The 18,515-nt window shown below is 36.1% G+C and overlaps 1 protein-coding gene across 5 annotated transcripts in view; it reads right to left on the reverse strand.

The window, feature by feature from the left end:
* LOC136027371 (calmodulin-binding transcription activator 1-like) overlaps positions 1 to 18,515 on the reverse strand; it is a 286,895-nt gene that overhangs the window by 68,417 nt on the left and 199,963 nt on the right. For all 5 annotated transcript variants that reach the window (XM_065704557.1, XM_065704554.1, XM_065704556.1 and 2 more), the window contains exon 11: positions 10,958 to 11,084. In XM_065704557.1, the coding sequence (XP_065560629.1) occupies positions 10,958 to 11,084 (127 nt within the window). The remainder of the gene's footprint in view (positions 1 to 10,957; positions 11,085 to 18,515) is intronic.

Raw genomic sequence — 18,515 nt, forward strand, 5'->3', positions numbered from 1 at the left:
TCTTATTCTACCACCCCACCAAGTTTCATCCTGATCTCTCTACTCTAAGCTTTTTCCAAGATTTTGGATTTCCCCCTCCAACTCCCCCAATGTCACCAAATTTGGTCAGGATTTTATATAAGAGCTCTGAGACATGAGTTCCTTCTAAATATCAAATTTAAAAATACCTCACGAACAGTCACCCGTTCGTAAGTCAAATATACCTAATTTTTTTCCGGATTAACATCCCCTCCAACTCCCCCAAAGAGAGGAGATTCAGCCCGGTTATGTCAATCAAGTATCTAAGACTTGTGCTTATTCTTCCCACAAAGATTCATCCTGATCTCTCCACTCTAACCATTTTCCAAGATTTCCGGTTCCCCTCCCAACTCCCCCAATGACACTGGATCCGGTCGGGATTTAAAATAAGAGACCTGAGTTACACAGTCCTTCTAAATATGGAATTTCATTAAGATGCGATCATTCATTCATAAGTTAAAAATGCCTCATTTTTTCTCATTTTTCAGAATTATCCTTCCCCCCCCCAACTCCCCCAAAGAGAGTGAATTCGTTCCGGTTATGTCAATCACGTATCTAGAACTTGGGCTTATTTTTCCCACCACATTTCATCCCGATCCCTCTATTCTAGCCGTTTTCCAAGATTTTATGTTTCCCCTCCAACTCCCCCCAATGTCACCGAATCCGGTCGGGCTTTAAAAAAAGAGCTCTGAGATACGATATCCTTCTAAATATCAAATTTCATTAAGATCCGATCATCCGTTCGTAAGTTAAAAATACCTCAATTTTTCTAATTTTTCTGAATTAACCATCCCCCCTCTCCCTCCCAGATGGTCAAATCGGGGAAACGACAATTTCCAATTTAATCTGGTCTGGTTCCCGATATGTCTGGCAAATTTAATCGTCCTAGCTTACCTGGAAGTGCCTAAAGTAGCTAAACCGGGACAGACAGACCGACAGACCGACAGGATTTACGATCGCTATATGTCACTTGGTAGATACCAAGTGCGATAAACACAAAAAAAAAACAAATAAACACACATCCTTGATCTGTGTTCTGGCAAAAAATAAAAAATTCCATCGTCCAAAATTTCATTGTCCTAGCTTATCTGGAAGTGCCTTAACTAGCAAAACCGGGACCGACATACCGACAGACCGCAAGACCCAGAGATTTTGCGATCGCTATTAGTCACTTGGTAAATACCAAGTACCATAGAAAAACATTATAAAATCATAGAATTGCTGAAAAAGCGATTCAAATTGAAAAATGGAAAAAATATAACGTAAAAAATGCTCATACAAGATAAAAATATAAGCAAAACGAACTTGAATTAAAGAAAGATGGAGGTTCACACCAACCAATGTCATGGGATTGGGGTTGGATATTAGAGGTATATTTAAGCCCTATTTAGAGCTATTAATGAAAATGTCGCATTTCTTTGAGACAAGACTATGCACCCCCCGTTGACAAGTATACACTTGAATAATATTTTCTGGTTTATGTATTTGCAAGCCAACTTTCCGTGGTGCACCATGTCATTTTACATCACTGTGCCACACTATGACTGCCTCCCTGACCTCATCATCATTCATAAGACATTTCCAGATATTTTCCTGCCAAAAATCATGCATTAAATCCATTGGTTTATAAAAGCCAATGAAAAGTCAACCCTCCGTGATACAATATCTCAATTAACGCCACCGTGCCCCACTATCATTACACCCTCCCCACACTAGTACCCTCTGACGAAACCCCATCATTCTTGAGACATTTTCCTGATATTTTCATGACAAAATCATGCATTAAATCTCATGGTTCATGTTTTCGTAAATCAACACTCCGTGATACATCATGTCAATTCACGCCACTGTTCCGTACTATGACTGACCCTCTGGCACCCTCTCATTATTCCTAAGACATTTTACAGGTATTTTCCTGTTAAAAAACCGACTTTCAATCCAATGCTCCATTTTTGTTGTTGTTTTTTTTAGAAGCCACCCTCAACGTAATACACCATACTACTATCAAGATTATCAGAACTTTGTTAAATATTATCAAAAACTTAAATGATACTATTAAAGTCTTGCAAGATATCTGCAAATCATACTAAATATGCCAAATCTTGACTTGCATTATCAAATTCTTGTGAGATATTATGAGAATCCTTTCGGGTGCTACCTATATCTTGCAAGTTATTATCAAAATCTAGATTGGTTCTAGCAAATTCGTGTGTTTTATAATGTTTTGCATTATATATGAAGAATTTTGTATAGGAATTCTGCAAGGAATATTGCTAGTTCCTCCAAGGTAAACTTTTTCTTCAAAAAATCATCCCATGGAAAATTCCCTTCTCATAGCAAATTTTGTGAGATATTATGCAAATCTTTTCGGGCATTATCTAAATCTCTCAGGCTATTATGGAAATCTAAAATAATTTTTGCAAAAAATCCTAACTAGATTCTAAAAAGTTCTAGTTCTACCTAAATATTGCAAGTTATTATCAAAATTTAGAATGATTTAAGCAAAATTGTGTCTCTTACTATCAAAACATTATCAGACATTACCAAAATCCTGTGTGGTATTATCAAAATATAGTCTGTTATTGTCAAAATCGAAAATGGTGACATCACAATCATGTCTGCTATTACAAAAATTTAACGTCGTAATATGAAATCCTGTGTGTTATAATCTAGTTCATCAAAATCTTGTCAAATATTACCAAACTGTTGCATGATATTGTCAAAATCTTGTATGATATTTTGATACATCTCGCACTAAATTATAAAAATCTCGACTGATTTAATGATAATCCTCTCTGGCAAAATCAAAACCATAAACGATACTATCAGAATCATGCAAGTTATTATCAAAGTCTTACATGGTATTATCACAAGTTATTAATGAAATATCTTCAGCAACAATCAAGACGTGACTAATGTTACCCAAATCTAATACGATACAATCAAAATCATGTTACTTTTAACGAAACTTAACATAGTGCCATCAAAATTGTGTGTGCTATAATCAAGATTATCGACATCTTGTCAAATAACACCAAAACTTTACATGATATTATCAAAGTCTTGTGGGATATTATGAGAATCCTTTCGGACATAACCTAAATCTTGTAAGTTATTATCAAAACCTAGAATGGTTCTAGCAAAATTGTGTCTGTTACTATACAAATATTATCAGACATTACAAAAATCCTGTGGGTATTACCAAAATCTAGTCTGTTACTGTCAAAATCTACAATTGTGACAGCAAAATCATGTCTGTTTTTACCTAAATGTAATATAGTAATATAAATAATGTGCGCTATCATCAAGATTAACAAAATCTTGCCAAGTATTACCAAATTCTTGTAAGACATTATCAAAATCTTTTCTGATATTATGAACCATGTCGCACTATATTATCAAAATCTCGACTGGTAGAGTAAGAATCTTCTCTGGCAATATCAAAACTACACACGATACTATCATAATCATGCAAGTTATTAGCATAATCTTACATGGTAGTATCGTAATCTCTAAAATTATTAACGAATCTTCAGCAACAATCAAAACGTGAACGCTATTACCCAAATCTAACATGATTCTATCAAAACTATTTTACTAATGAACAAACCCTAGCATAGTGTTATCAAAATCATGTGTGCTTTATCAAGATTATCAACATCTTAATAATCCCGATAATCAAAATCTAACAGAATAGATTTTGATAAAACCATACAGGATTTTGGTGATGTCTGATAATATTTTGACAGTAACAGACAAGATTTTGGTAGAACCAATCTAGGGATAGTAAAAAACTTAAAAGAGTTAGGTAATGCCCGGAACAATTCTCATAATATCTCACAGGACTTGGATAATTCAAGACAAGATTTTGCAAAAATTTTACAAGATTTGGTAATATCATGCAAGACTTCGATTATACCATGTGAAGTTTTGGTAATATTTGAAAAGAGGTCTATAATCTTGATCATAGCACACACAATTTTGATACCACTATATGAAGTTTCGTTAATAGTTAACATGATTTTTATAGTATCATATTAGATTTGGGTAATGGCAGTCAAGTCTTGATCATTGCTGAAGATAGTTCGTTATTAACTTGTGAGACTACGATAATACCATACAAGATTTTGCTTATAGCTTGCACGATTCTTATAGTATCGTACAAGGTGTTTCATAATATCAGAAAGAATGATGAGATAGTGTATCAAGGAGGGTTGGCTTGGAAAAACACGAACCAATGGATTTAATGCATGATTCTTAACAGAAAAATATCTGGATATGTCTAATGTATGATTAGGGGGTTCAGGGCGGTGGTCATAGTATGGCACAGTGACGTGAAATGACATTGTGTATCACGGAGGGTCGGGTTACGAAAACATAATACCATGTAAAATTTTGCTAATAACCTGCACGATTCTGATAGTATCATGTGTGGTTTGATATTGCCAGAGGGTTCTCACTATATCAGTTGAGATTTTGATAATGTAGTGCAAGGTGTTTCATAATGTCAGATAGAATTATGATAATATCATACAAGAGCTTGGTAATAGTTAGTAATATTTTGATAATCTTGATTTCAGCAGACAGGATTTCATATGTTGACGTTAAATTTTGGTAACAGCAGATATAACATTGCTGTCACCATTTTCGACTTCGACAATAACAGACTAGATACCACACAAGAAAATAACACACAAAATGTTGGTAATGCATGATAATATTTTAATAGTAACAAACATTGATAATAACTTGAAAGATTTAGGTAATGCCCGAAAAAATTCTCGTAACATCTCGCAAGACTTTGATAATGCAAGACATGGCGACAAACACGATTTTTCTAAAACCATTCTAGATTTGATGATAACTTGCAAGATTTAGGTAATGTCCGAAAGGATTTTGATAATATCTCACAAGACTTTGATAATGCAAGACAAGATTCTGTAGTGTTTAACGTGATTTGGTAAAATCATCCAAGACTTTGATAGTATCATGTAAGGTTTGAATAATATTTGACAAGATTTTGATAATCTTGATTTTAGCAGTCACAATTTTAACTTTACCATGTTAAGTTTCGTTAATAGGTAACATGGTTTGAGCACCATATTATATTTGGGTAATAACAATCATGTTCTGATTGTGGCTAAAGATATTCCGTTAATAACGAGTGAGATCACGATGATACCATGTAACAGACACGATTTTGCGAGATCCATTCTAGATTTTGATAATAACTTGCAAGATTTACGTAATGCTCGAAAGAATTCTCATAATATCTCACAAAACTTCGATAATACGAGACAAGATTTCGTAATATATAACATGATTTGGTAATATCATGCAAAACTTTGATAGTAGCAGACAAAATTTTGATAGCACTATGATAAGATCCGTTAATGGGCAAAATTATTTTGATAGCATCATACTAGATTTGAGTAATATCAGACACGTTCTGATTGTTGCTGAAGATATTTTGTTAATAAGTTGCGAGATTATGACAATACCATGTAAGATTTTGCTAATAACTTGCATGACTTTGATAATACCAAATCAGGTTTGAATATTGCCAGAGAGAATTCTCATTATATCAGTCAAGATTTTGTCAGGGAAGTGTAAGATCTTTCATAATATCAGGCAAGATTTTGATAATCTTCATTATAGCACCATGATTTCATATTACTACGTTAAATATTGGTAATAGCAGACATGATTTTGATGTTACCAGTTTATATTTTTACTACAAAAGACTAGAGCTGGAACCATAGCCGGAATTAGAATTGGAGCCAGTGGGATTGGAAATGGAATCGGTGGAACCAGTTTGGAAGCAAGCAAATTGGAAGTGGAACTGGTTTGGAAGCAAGCAAATTGGAGGTGGAACCGTTGTAGGCGGGGTTCAGAAACGGGGGAAGCGGAATTAGTTGTAATTAAAAAAAAATATCTAGAAATGTCTTAGGAATGATGAGGGGTTCTAGAGGGTGTCAGAGGGTCATTTATGGTGCGGCACGGTGGCGTGAATCAATATGGCGTATCACGTTGAGGGTTGCTTGCGAAAACATGATCCATTAGATTTCAAGCATTATTTTTAACAGGAAAATACCTAGAAAATGTCTTAGAAATGATGATGAGGTGCTAATGGGTGCCAGAGGGTCAGTCATAGTATGGCACGGTGGCGTGACTTGACATGGTGTATCACGTTGAGGGTGGCTAGCGTAAACACGATCCAATGCATTTAATGCATGATTTTTAGTAAGAAAACATCTGGATATGACTTAGGAACAGTGAGGGGTGCCAAAAGGTGGCAGACGGTCAGTCATAGTGTGGCACGGTGGCGTGATTTGAGATAGTATAAAACGTTGAGGGTGGTTTGCAGAAACACGAACCGTTGGATTTAATGCATGGTTTTATCATGAAAATATCTGGAGAACGTCTTAAGAATGATGAGGGAGTTCTAGACATTGCTAGAAGGCCAGTCACAGTGTGGCAGAGTTGCGTGAATTGGCATGGTGCATCACGTCCGGGGGGGGGGGATGCGATAACAAGAACCATTGCATTTATTGTATAATTTTTAACAGGAAAACACATAGAAAATGTCTTAGGAATGACAAGGGGGTACTAGAGGGTGCTAGACGGGCCAGTGATAGTGTGGCACAAAGGTGTAACTTGACATGGAGTATCGCGGAGGGTTGGCATGCGAAAACATGAACTAATGGATTTAATGCGCGATCAATATCAAAAATTTTCTGGAAAATTTTTTAGGAATAATGAGGGGTACTAGAAAATGCCACAGGAACGGTAATAGTGTGGCACGGTGGTGTAAATTGACAGAGTGTATCACGTTGAGGGTGGCTTGAAAAAAGAACACAAAAAACGAAGCATTGAATTTAAAGTAGGATTCTTAACAGAAAAATACCTGGAAAATGTCTTAGGAATGATGAGAGGGTGCTAGAGGGTGCCAGAATGTTAGTCATAGTGTGGCACAGTGGCGTGAATTGACAAGGTGTATAACGGAGTGTTGAGTTGCGAAAACATGAACCATTAGATTTTATGCATGATTTTATCATGAATATATCATGAAAATTTCTAAAGAATGATGAGGTGGTGTTAAAGGATGCTAGATGGGGGAGGGGTTAGTGACCATCTGGCACGGTGGCAAGCATTGAAATAGTGTATCACGAAGTATTGGGTTGGGAAAAACATGAACCAATGGATTTAATACATGATTTTTAATAGAAAAATATCTGGAAAATGTCTTAGGAATGATGAGGAGGTGCCGCAGGGGCAGTCATAGTGCAACATAGGCATTTTCATTAAAAACTCCCAGCAATAGCTCTTAATAACTCTTAAATTTAGCTCTAATATACAATCCCCACCCTATGAAATTGGTTGGTACGATTCCCCGCCTTTCTTTAATTCCTGATCTGTTGTCCTTATATTTTATACTTTATAAGCTTTTTTTACGCTTTGTTTTTTCCATTTTTGAGTTTGAATGGCTTTTTCGGTGATTTCAAGATTTTATAAAATTTTTTATTAATAAAATTTGTATGTACAAAAGTCTGTTTCCTTAAGATTTATCGATCCATGATAAAACTTCGATAGGTAATCGTTTACGCAATTCAATCATCTTGTAGCCCATGTATAATGGTATGAACGTCCAAGATTTGCCTCTAATATAAGCGTTAAATTCTGCATAGTGAAGAGGAAAAGAATGACTTTTGATCGTAAATGGAGGTGGTCCATATTCAAGCCATAATGATACTCTCGCTTTTAATTTCCAACAGAGTAAAAGACAATTACTAAAAAATGCACTAAGAACAAGCCTCCAATATTATATGATAACACTCTCTAAAGCATTACTTAAAATACAGGATAATACAAAAGTTAAGCGATTTCCAATAATCGTTTCCCCCTCTTCGTGTCAGTTATTGCTGCAATATGGAAGCAAGCAATTCATTTAATCATTCTAATATGCGCAAACAATGGATTCTCCTTGAGTGCAACAGGTTAACATGTAGAATGTATTCTCCAAGTCATAATATTAGAAAGACTTTCATAGTCCGACTCGCTAGAGCTCCATTCCATTAAGGGGGAATCCTGTTCGAGTCCTGGTGTCGACATAACATCTTTGGAATATAAAGGTTTCCTTAGAAAAACGTCTTGAAAGAAAATGAAATTTAAAAAAGAAAAAAAAACACATTGAAAGAAAAAAGAGAAAAAACATCGCGAAAGAAAATGATTTTTCTTAAAATATTATGTAACAAACCACGTTTTCATCGTCATTACGCAACATTCAACATATGCGTCCTCCACAGTTACAATAACATTCTATATTACGTAAGAACTAAAGAAATCTTTAAACGTCTTGAAAAACATCTTGTCGGTGAAATTGGTTGCTAGCCCCCCCCCCATGGAATTGGACGCTAGGGCCTCCGTTGGAATTGGTTGCCAGAAGGCCTTCTGGAGTTGCTCGCGAGGGGTCTCGGTTGAATTGGATGCTAGGGTCCCGGTGGTTAGGTGAGGTTAGAAGGACGGTGAAATTGAATGCTAGGGGGCCTCTGATGCAATTGTACGTTGGGGGGGGGCGGTTGCTAGGTTAGGAGCCCGGTAAAATTGGATGCTATGGCCCCCGATGGAAATGGATGCTAGGGCCTCCCGATGGTTAGGTGGGCCCGTTGTGAAAGGTTGCTAGGGTCCAGTCAGAATTGCTCACTAGGGCGCCCGGTTGAATTGGTTGCTTGGACCCCCCAGTGAAATTGGATGCTAGGGTTAGGTTAGGGGGCCTGTTGGAAAAGATTGCTAGGGTCCTGCTGGAATTCCTCGCTAGGGCCCCCTGTTGATTTAGTTGCTAGGGCCCTCTAGTTGCTAGGGCCCTTTAGTTGCGGGGCCCTAGCATGCTATGGGCCCCCGGTGGTTAGGTTAAGGGGCCCGTTGGGATTGGATGCTAGGACCCCCAAATGGAATTGTATGCTAGGGCCCCGGATCCCCGTCGGAATTGGATGTTAGGAGGTCTGGCGGAATTGCTCGCTAGGGTTCGGCGTATTTATGGTTCCCTACTAGCGGGCCCCTGAAAGTTTTTTAAAGCACAACCAAGGAAATCCTGACGTGGCGGTTTCTCATAGGTTTTTGAAAGAATCTCTATTATTTAACGTTTGCATCTTGACTAACAGATCCTGAAGGTTTTTTCACTGGCCCTCGTAGGTTTTTTAAACACCCAAAGAAATCTAGATTTGGCGGGGTCTCGTAGGTTGTTGAAAGAATCAAAGAAACTATTAGGTAAAACCCTAAGCCTATCACGTAACAACCAATAAAATCATAATTGGTGGGGTATCTTAGGTTATTTAAACATGCTTCGTTTAGAAAACATTTCCTTATGACGTAACAGACACCTGCATCTTTAGAAATTATTCCTCATGACGAACAAGACATCTGCGTCTTTTAGAAAACATTCCCAATGACGTAAGAGTCACCTGCTGGCTGTAATTGAATGATGGGATAGGGATGTCATAGAATCCAGGGATACAGATGTCTTTGAACCTTAAAAGCCCTCACTACTAAAAGAATGCAGTTTTGACGATTCAAATATAAAAAATTTCTGGAAAATTTCTTAGGAATAATGAGGGGTACTAAAAAATGCCACAGGGCCGGTAATAGTGTGGCACGGTGGTGTGAATTGACATAGTGCATCACTTTGAGGGTGACTTGAAAAATAACACAAAAAAAAGCATTGGATTTAAAGTAGGATTTTTAACCGAAAAATACCTGGAAAATGTCTTAGGAATTATTTGGCATTATTTTGGTAAATTCTTTAGTACCCCTCAACGTTTTAAAAATGCAGTTTTGACGTTTCATGTCTCCTTTCCTCTGAAATATTCTCAAATGACCAACTTGGTAAATACTCTAGTAAACCTAATCACTTAAAGATAAAAAAATGCAGTTCTGGCGTTTCAAACCTCTATTCCTCTAAAAAATTCTCAAATGACGCACTTGGTAAATACTTTATTACCCCTCATCGCTTTAAACAATATATTTTTGACGTTTCAAGCCTCCATTCCTCTGAAAAATTCTGAAAAGACCGACATGGTAAATACTCTAGTACCCCTAATCGAATAATAATAATAAAAAAAAAAAATGCTTTTTTGACCTTTCAAAGCTCCATTCCTCTGAAAAATTCTATAATGACCCACTTGGTTAATACTCTATCATCCCTTATCGCTGTAAAAAAAAAAAAAAAAAAAAAAAAAAAAAAAAAAAAAAAAAAAAAAAAAAAAAAAAAAAAAAAAAAAAATGCAGTTTTGACTTTTCAAACCTCCATCCCTCTGGCACGGAGACGGCAGGGTTTAGTAATCAATGTTTTAAATTCAGTAAAAAAAAAAACTTCCTTAGCATACTTTTGCAAACTTCTATTCAGTTCGAGTTCATCTCGTTACCATAAAATTTATTCAATCAGAAACGACTCAGAATCTACTACGGTAACTCCTTTATAGTTTGGAAACGCAATACACATTGTTGGAATCAGAATGTTGAAAACAGCAGAAAATTCAACTTTATCCTTTTCAAGAAGTTACAATCAGTTGAAGCTTATAAACGGGTAAGCTAGAAGATGCTTCTATAATTCCTCTTATTGTTAGCTTTATTAGTTTCAGACAATAGTCACAACTGAATAACTACAACAATTGAGACTCAAATTCAGAGCGAACAAAAAAATATTATTAAAAAGCAATATCCCTAGTTTGCAGCCTACAGTTTCAGAAGTCAAAGCAAAACTAAAAAACCTAGGAACCTTAGTGGAAATACTAAAATTCTAGGAGTCAAGAGTCAGCAACCATTATTGCCTGGGAATGACCTCAATAGCACTGGGAATGACCAATTGTTTGTCAACAACTTCAATTTAGCCTATGCCATTATTTCACTGTGCTATCAATTTGACCCAATCGATATTACTTACGCATAGTATAACATCTGAGGACCCCCGGTTGTACAACAGTAGTTGCTAATGACTGACCGTCAATCATGATGGCATAGGAAGAATCAGTTTTCAGCCAAGGACCAGCAACCAATACTTTGCACCCACCCTATAAATAAAACACAATTTAAAAAAATTCTATTGTGACGTGGTGCACTTATTTGTTTTTTTTTTGTTGTTTTTTTTTAATAGGCTTAAATCAAAACAGTGGTGGACCTTTAAATTCATTCCGAGAAGGAGCAGCTGCGAATCCAGGATCTGGAGGGAGAGGGTCAGTTAGTTGACATATTAGTATAAATGCAATTCAAAACTGGGTGAAAGAAATTGTATCCAAGTTAACAGGTAGCCTCCCAGCATCCGTGGAGGGGGGATTAAGATCCAAAAAGAGTCGGAAATTAAAGGGCTTGTTTTAAAATACAGAAAAGAAATTTTGCGAACTGAGAAATCCGGTGCAAATGTTATTAGCTCTTTTGGTAGAACGTACAATTTAACACATTTTTTACTTTTCACTTTTAGCACAAAATATTTCTTACAGTATGTGTTTTACATCATTATTGTTACATTATGCAAATTAAAACATAGAAACAAAAGTGGATAATAATAATAATTAATCATGTTCCAATTTTTCACTCCAAATAATATTTATATTCGTTCAAATCTAACAAGAGCATAGGCAATTGTATATTCAGTCGTTGGAATTATGATGCATTTTCAAAATGACCCACAAAATCGTTTGTGTTCGGCCACCCCTTACCTGGAGGATTCTACAAACGATTTGCTTTTCTAATAGCAAGATTTGGGTCGCCATCATTTGCTTGATTGCTTGCCTTTGATAACAGTCCGTGATGACTAAGAACCAATTAGTTGAGCGCATATTATTTAGAGGGATGCGTTATAGATAAAACTTGACAAAACTTCCACATAGCCCCTTTTGAATTACCCCATCTACTTCTTCCAGAAGCTTGCGAAACCTCCCTCCTCCTCGGAAAAAATATAACGACCCTTGAAAAAGCACTTGAGAATGGGTATCTTGTCCTTAAAGTAAGCATCCACAATTCCTACCCCGTGGAAAAGCTTCTGACCTATCTTCAGTTTTTATTCTGATGGGTTTGTTTCTACCACCCAGCAGTTAATATTTGGATTGGGTCTTTCTGGCAAATCTGGTCTATTCAATTTATTTTTGTTAATAAGATGATTCCAGCCTATCTCTCTGTAGGGGTTTGAAGCTTCTATCTACAAAAATATGCAAATTTGCATCTCTTTTTTTCCAGAAGAAAAATCACGAATGCGTGTTTATTTGTATGTTTTTCTTCTTCTTTTTCCTCAGGGGTGATCATATCGAAATAATAGACATGGAAGAGAAAGAAAGGACTCATTAGAAATAAGTTAATCTTTAGTGGCCTTTTTAAGTGACCAAGTAGATTGCACCATGTAAAAGTGTTATTTTCTGCCATTTTGTGGCACTAAATTATAGTTTTTCCCCGAACAAGCGGATCAGAAGTCATTCACACCATTTCTGAAGGGAGCACATGCATTATAGGTCTACTTTGTTACGAAAGTTGATAGTGGTAAACCGTGGGCACAACAGTTCAAATGTTTGACAGATAAATGCAACCGAGATATTTGACTAAGGGGGGCAGAGAAGAACGGGCATCTGTCATTTGGAGTTCCTATGGTATGACGTGAGTCCAGCAACCACATCACGGATCATTATTATTGCCATATCCCACCCTTGCACGGCCGAAACTAACTAAGAATCTTCGTCAGTACAGTCCGTGAGGACTAAGGTAAATCCAGCTCTTCCAAAATATGTGGGACTTTATGTTTCACATATTCTCCTACCCTATCGAAGCATTTCTCTGCAAGACTGTTTCTCCAGTAATTTGTCCCTAATGAGTTAAAGTTCTAATCAGCCACTTATCATTTGTAGCTCATTTTTAAGTTTAATGGAAGAAGTCCCGGACCATCTTTTAGGAAGGGGTCGTAGTGTGAACTAGCGAATGCCATAAACCTTTTTCTAGTAGTTTAGTTGATCTGTCTCAAATTGCTTTGCTACTTGCGTGTTTCATAGCTTACAACTATAATAAAGTAGTGGTAATATTTTGCAGTCAAATTTGCTTCCACTCAGAGATACAGAAGCACCTGGGAGCACTCTGGTTCTCGGAGCATACGATGTTATCAATGCTTTTGCTTTCCTTATCCACTCGCTGGCCATATTGGAGTTGCATAGCCGGGGTGTTAGTCTTTATGTAATTTTCTCATTATGTTATATGTATAAGCATCTAAAAGTTCGTTTGAAGTTGGGAAATGTAATTTCGGATAGTGAACTCCCTGTATTCGTCAGCATAAACCAAGGAGCCATCGCATCACCGATTATCTACAACAAAGCGTCTCTTTCTGCACAAATTGGCCTACCTATTAGTCGCATTTCAAAAGGGATGGATACATCAGTACTTTATTATGCGGACGATCTGTCATATCCGTACCCGTCAATAGCTAGTCTTCAACAGAGTTTTGATAATCTATCTGATAGATATCTACAAATAGGACTAGGTATGAATTCTGCGAAGTCCCAAGTTCTCTTCTTTAATTTACATGGTAGTTATGTGCCCGATAGTGTCCACCTAGGTGATAGTGAGGTGGCACCTGCCATGTACTAACATATTTAGGTCTCCCAACTGGATCTTAGATTAAGAGTACACGAAAGCTTTCGCTTCGGAATGCTGAACGCAAGCTTAGAATTGCTTTTGCTTGTGAGGTTACATCGTAACTTAAGCTGGAACGAAAAGCCCTTTCTGGAATATATAATAGTGTAGCTCTCCCGCATATTCTATATTTGACTCCATTTTGGGACATTTTTACTGAACCTGATTGACGAGTGTTGCGAATGTACAATTTTAAATACACGATGTTCTTGCTTCATGCCCCTCAGTGGTTCAAAAATAGGTACATTGTTAACCGTTTTGGTGAGGTGGAACTGGTTCAGACCGGGGATGAACAGTTTCAGAAACTGAGTAACCAGTCCTCTTATTACCCGTGGAAGGGCGTGCTAAATTAGATTTGTTATTATTAATAATTTGTGTATTTCTTTATGACATGTGTGTTTTGTTTTCACTTCTTTTATTATACTTCATCGTTTCCTTTTTTTTATAGATGGGTAATAAAGAACATTTATTCATTCATTCATTGCCCTATTGATTGTTGCTGCACCGCCATAACCATAACCTCTAAATTTACCAATGAAAATTTTATTCATCTTTAAAAAGTCTAAAATATTCCTTTGAAACCGCTTTGGTCCAGTTGTCACTGGTCCTTTGTTTCTTGAAGTTCCAAAAAGGACTCTCCAATCATAGTTTTATGATTGCGAGGTTTTTCCTTTACTATGTTAATGTATTTGATTACAACAATAATTGGTCAATCTCAGAAATATCTTGTGTGCTATCAACAATTAGAGTAAAACAAAAGGTAAATGAAACTGTTTTAGTAAGTCATTCAATTCTGATTTTCTAAGCAAATCAATTATTTGATTGTGAATGTCACTGAAGAGTATTTTAATCTCTTCTTCTATTTTCCAAATGTGTGCTATCATAGCCGGTAACTATAGATAGTAAGGTTCAGATATTCATGTTTCCATAAAACAACAATTTCCTGAATGTCAAGAAACAGCAATCTAGACAAAGCCATTGTTGAAATGACATTCTAAGTCTAGATGAATATGTCTTTCCGTTTTTTTTTTTTTTTTGTTTTTTTTTTTTCCATGTATCGGAACTTTGATCAGCTAAAGTTTTTCTGTCTTTGCAAGCAGCATACGTAAAACAAAATTTTAAATAAGCATCGCTACTTTAATCATTTTACTGAGACCCTTACAATCTGTAACATTGGCTTCACGCCAGCTTTGGGTATCAGCACTTTGGCTAAAAAGACAACATGGTAAACAATAGACTCCATCTAGACTGCAAGAGTAACCGAGCTAAAAATATGTTAATATTTTGAACTGCTGCAGTAGGCCTATTGTAAGGATAATAGGCAGTAGTGAAAGACCACTTGGAAACAGAATCCTTTGGGAAATGCCTATTTGTTTGACAAGGTTCAATTAACCTTAATAACTTTTTAAACTCGGTTTCCATTGTATCTTCGTTTTTACAGACGCAGTATCTGTCTGCAATTGTGGTAGCTTGGATTGGAAGGGTCTGCTAAACTAATTTGATTTAAAACTTCAGTTGTTAAATTAAATTATTTAAATTAAATTATTAAATTAAATTATTTAAAGACTCAATTAGTTCAAACTGAACTAAATTTTCTGGTCCAGGTATGTCGTTGGACTAGCATAGACATACCGTGCCTAGCAGTTATTCTTCCTGTTCATGAAGCCGTTGTTTACATTTGTTTCCGTGGTTGTATCCGACGAACTAATGCTTAAATATGGTTTATTATCACAATCAACTTCAAGTCGTATTTTTGTTTATTTTTCATTACTTGCATTTGAACCGGGTTCGGGTCGTTTCGATTTCACATTTTGTGATTGAAAAAATGTCGATCTTTGAAAGTTTACTTTTAGGCTCTTCTCACTATCTTTGCATTTTTCTTTCCTTAACGCTACTTAAAACGTTTTCCTTTGCGTTAACTTTTCATTTTATAGACTCTTTGAGAATTTCTCTAACTCCTCTAAAAACATAAAAACTAAAACCAAATGTTAACTCTACAGACACCACAATAGACAAGATTCACAGACCACCCACCACATACTAAATATTTATCACTTTACTGCAGCCATTATTAAAGCCAGTGCCAAAACTTTAACACCACTAAACTTAAAAATGAATGCAATATAGAACTCTTGCCAGACAGAGATGCCACTTACTTTCGAGATTTGAACAATATTGTAGTTGTGCACTGCATTTGCGTTGGGTTGGGTTCATTTTACGTTTACTGTTAGCTTATAAATATTTCAACTAAGTTTTTAGAGAAAATAATCTATGCAGCAAACAGTAATAATATAATATCATTTAATGCTATATATTTTCCTAGGGACCGAGGGCTCTCGAGTGTCTGGAGGTCCACCACATTATAGGATTTCTGGGGGCATTAACAACGCCACTACCTGTACAGAACATATTTTGCAGTCAATTGAATCAAATTCCTTAAGAATATCAAAATGCTGCAAAAAATCTATCCCTATTGCTGCAACATTTGTCAGCCCTTTCAAACAGTTCGTGGTAACGAACTGTAGTAAGGAGCGACCCGGCTCAATAGTAACCAAAACTCTAAAAAATTGAATTTTGATATCAATAGTTATATCAAAAGAATCACATTTTAATGCTGATTTTAAATATATAAGTTTCATCAAGTTTAGTCTTACCCATCAAAAGTTACGAGCCTGAGAAAATTTGCCTTATTTAGGAGAATAGAGGGATACACCCCCTAAAAGTCGTAGGATCTTAACGAAAATGACACCATCAGATTCAGCGTATCAGAGAACCCTACTGTAGAAGTTTCAAGCTCCTATCTACAAAAATGTAGAATTTTGTATTTTTTGCCAGATGACAAATCACGGGTGCGTGTTTATTTGTTTGTTTGTTTTTTTTTGTTTTTTTTCTTCTTTTCCCCAGGGGTCATCGTATCGACCAAGTGGTCCTAGAATGTCGCAAGAGGGCTCATTCTAACGGAAATGAAAAGTTCTAGTGCCCTTTTTAAGTGACAAAAAAATTGGAGGCCATATAGGCCCCCTCCCACGCTCATTTTTTCCCAAAGTCAACAGATCAAGATTTTGAGATAGCCATTTTGTTCAGCATAGTCGAAAACCATAATAACTATGTCTTTGGGGATGACTTACTCCCCCAAAATCCCTGGGGGAGGGGCTGCAAGTTACAAACTTTGACCAGTGTTTACATATAGTGACGGTTATTGGGAAGCGTACAGACGTTTTCAGGGGGATTTTATTTTGTTTGGGGGTGTGGGGCTGAGGAGAGGAGGCTATGTTGGAGGATCTTTCCTTGGAGGAATCTGTCATGGGGGAAGAAAAATTCAATGACAAGGGCGCAGGATTCTCTAGCATTACTATAAGAAAACAATGAAAAATAAACTTTCAAAACTTTATGATAAAGCAAGGACTCTTATTCAGGAAACTAACCGTTTTTCACTTAAACCCTTGCTTGATTTGAAATCTCTCTATTTTCTTTCTTGTTCTTCTTTCGTTTTTTTACAGTTGCACGGCCATCTTCCTGCTGTCCTATGTAATAATATATCTTTTGTTTCTGATCAATCGACTTATCATCTCCGCAGTTCCAACAATTTACTGGTTCTTCACACACCGTCAGTGAGGTCTGACTTCAACCCTCTGACAGCTTGCAACAGGATCTGGAACACGCTCCCAGAGTTCGTACGAAGCTGCCACTCGTTTGGTATGTTCAAAAATTATGTTAGAGATTTTCTAGCTAGTAAATAATTTTGTTTGTTTGTTGTTTTTTTTTTTGTCTTTATTTTTTATTCCGGTTTCCCTTGGAGTTGATGTCTCTGGATTGAGTTGGATATTTAATTGAGTTGGTGAAATCATGTGCTACTCCCTGCCTAGCTTGTCATTTTTTGGAGATTATTAAGGTGGGCGACTCAATTTTTGGTTTTTGTTTATATTTTTTTGTTGTTGGTATTTTTTTCTCCCCTGTTCTTTCCCGGCCATGGAGCCTTATGGGGGAGATTGTCTTGAAGTAATTTTTTTTGTATATGGATTTTAATGTTAAATAAAGAACTCAGAACTCAGAAAAATGAAAACATTTTTTTCAAATGAAAGGAAGAAGTAGCATTGAAACTTAAAACGAACAGAGATTATTACGCATATGAGGGGTTCTAAAAATACTTTAGCATAAAGAGCGAGGTATTTACGATGAGATAAATACCTTGCTCTTTATGCTAAAGTATTTTTAGTAATTTCAACTATTTATTCTACCGCATTTCTGATTCAGGGGTCATTCTTAAAGAATTGGGACAAAACTTAAGATTTAGTGTAAAGAGCGAGGTAATAACGAGGGTACAAACCCCCTCGTATACATAATAAAAATATAAGGTTATGAAAGTTTGTTACGTAAGTTAATTCTTAAGTTACGTATATTTTTTACTAATAAAAACGTTCGTTAAAAATTAAAAGTTCTAGTTGCCTTTTTAAGTAACCGAAAAATTGGAGGGCAACTAGGCCTCCTTCTCCACCCCTTATTTTTCAATATCGCCTGATCAAAACTAAGAGACAGCCATTTAGCCAAAAAAAGAATTAATATACAAATTTCATTTTAATAATTTATGTGTGGAGAGCCAAAACCAAACATGCATTAATTGAAAAAGTTCAGAAATTAAATAAAAAAAACTAATTTTTTTAGCTGAAAGTAAGGAGCGACATTAAAACTTAAAACGAACAGAAATTACTCCGTATATGAAATGAGTTGTCCCCTCCGCAATCACTCGCTCTTTACGCTATAGTTTGACTCTTTGCCACAATTCTACTTTTTAAAACAATTAAAAGCTTTAGTGTAAAGAGCGAGGGATTGCGGAG

Source organism: Artemia franciscana, chromosome 5, assembly GCF_032884065.1.
Source record: "Artemia franciscana chromosome 5, ASM3288406v1, whole genome shotgun sequence".
Lineage (NCBI taxonomy): Eukaryota > Metazoa > Arthropoda > Branchiopoda > Anostraca > Artemiidae > Artemia > Artemia franciscana.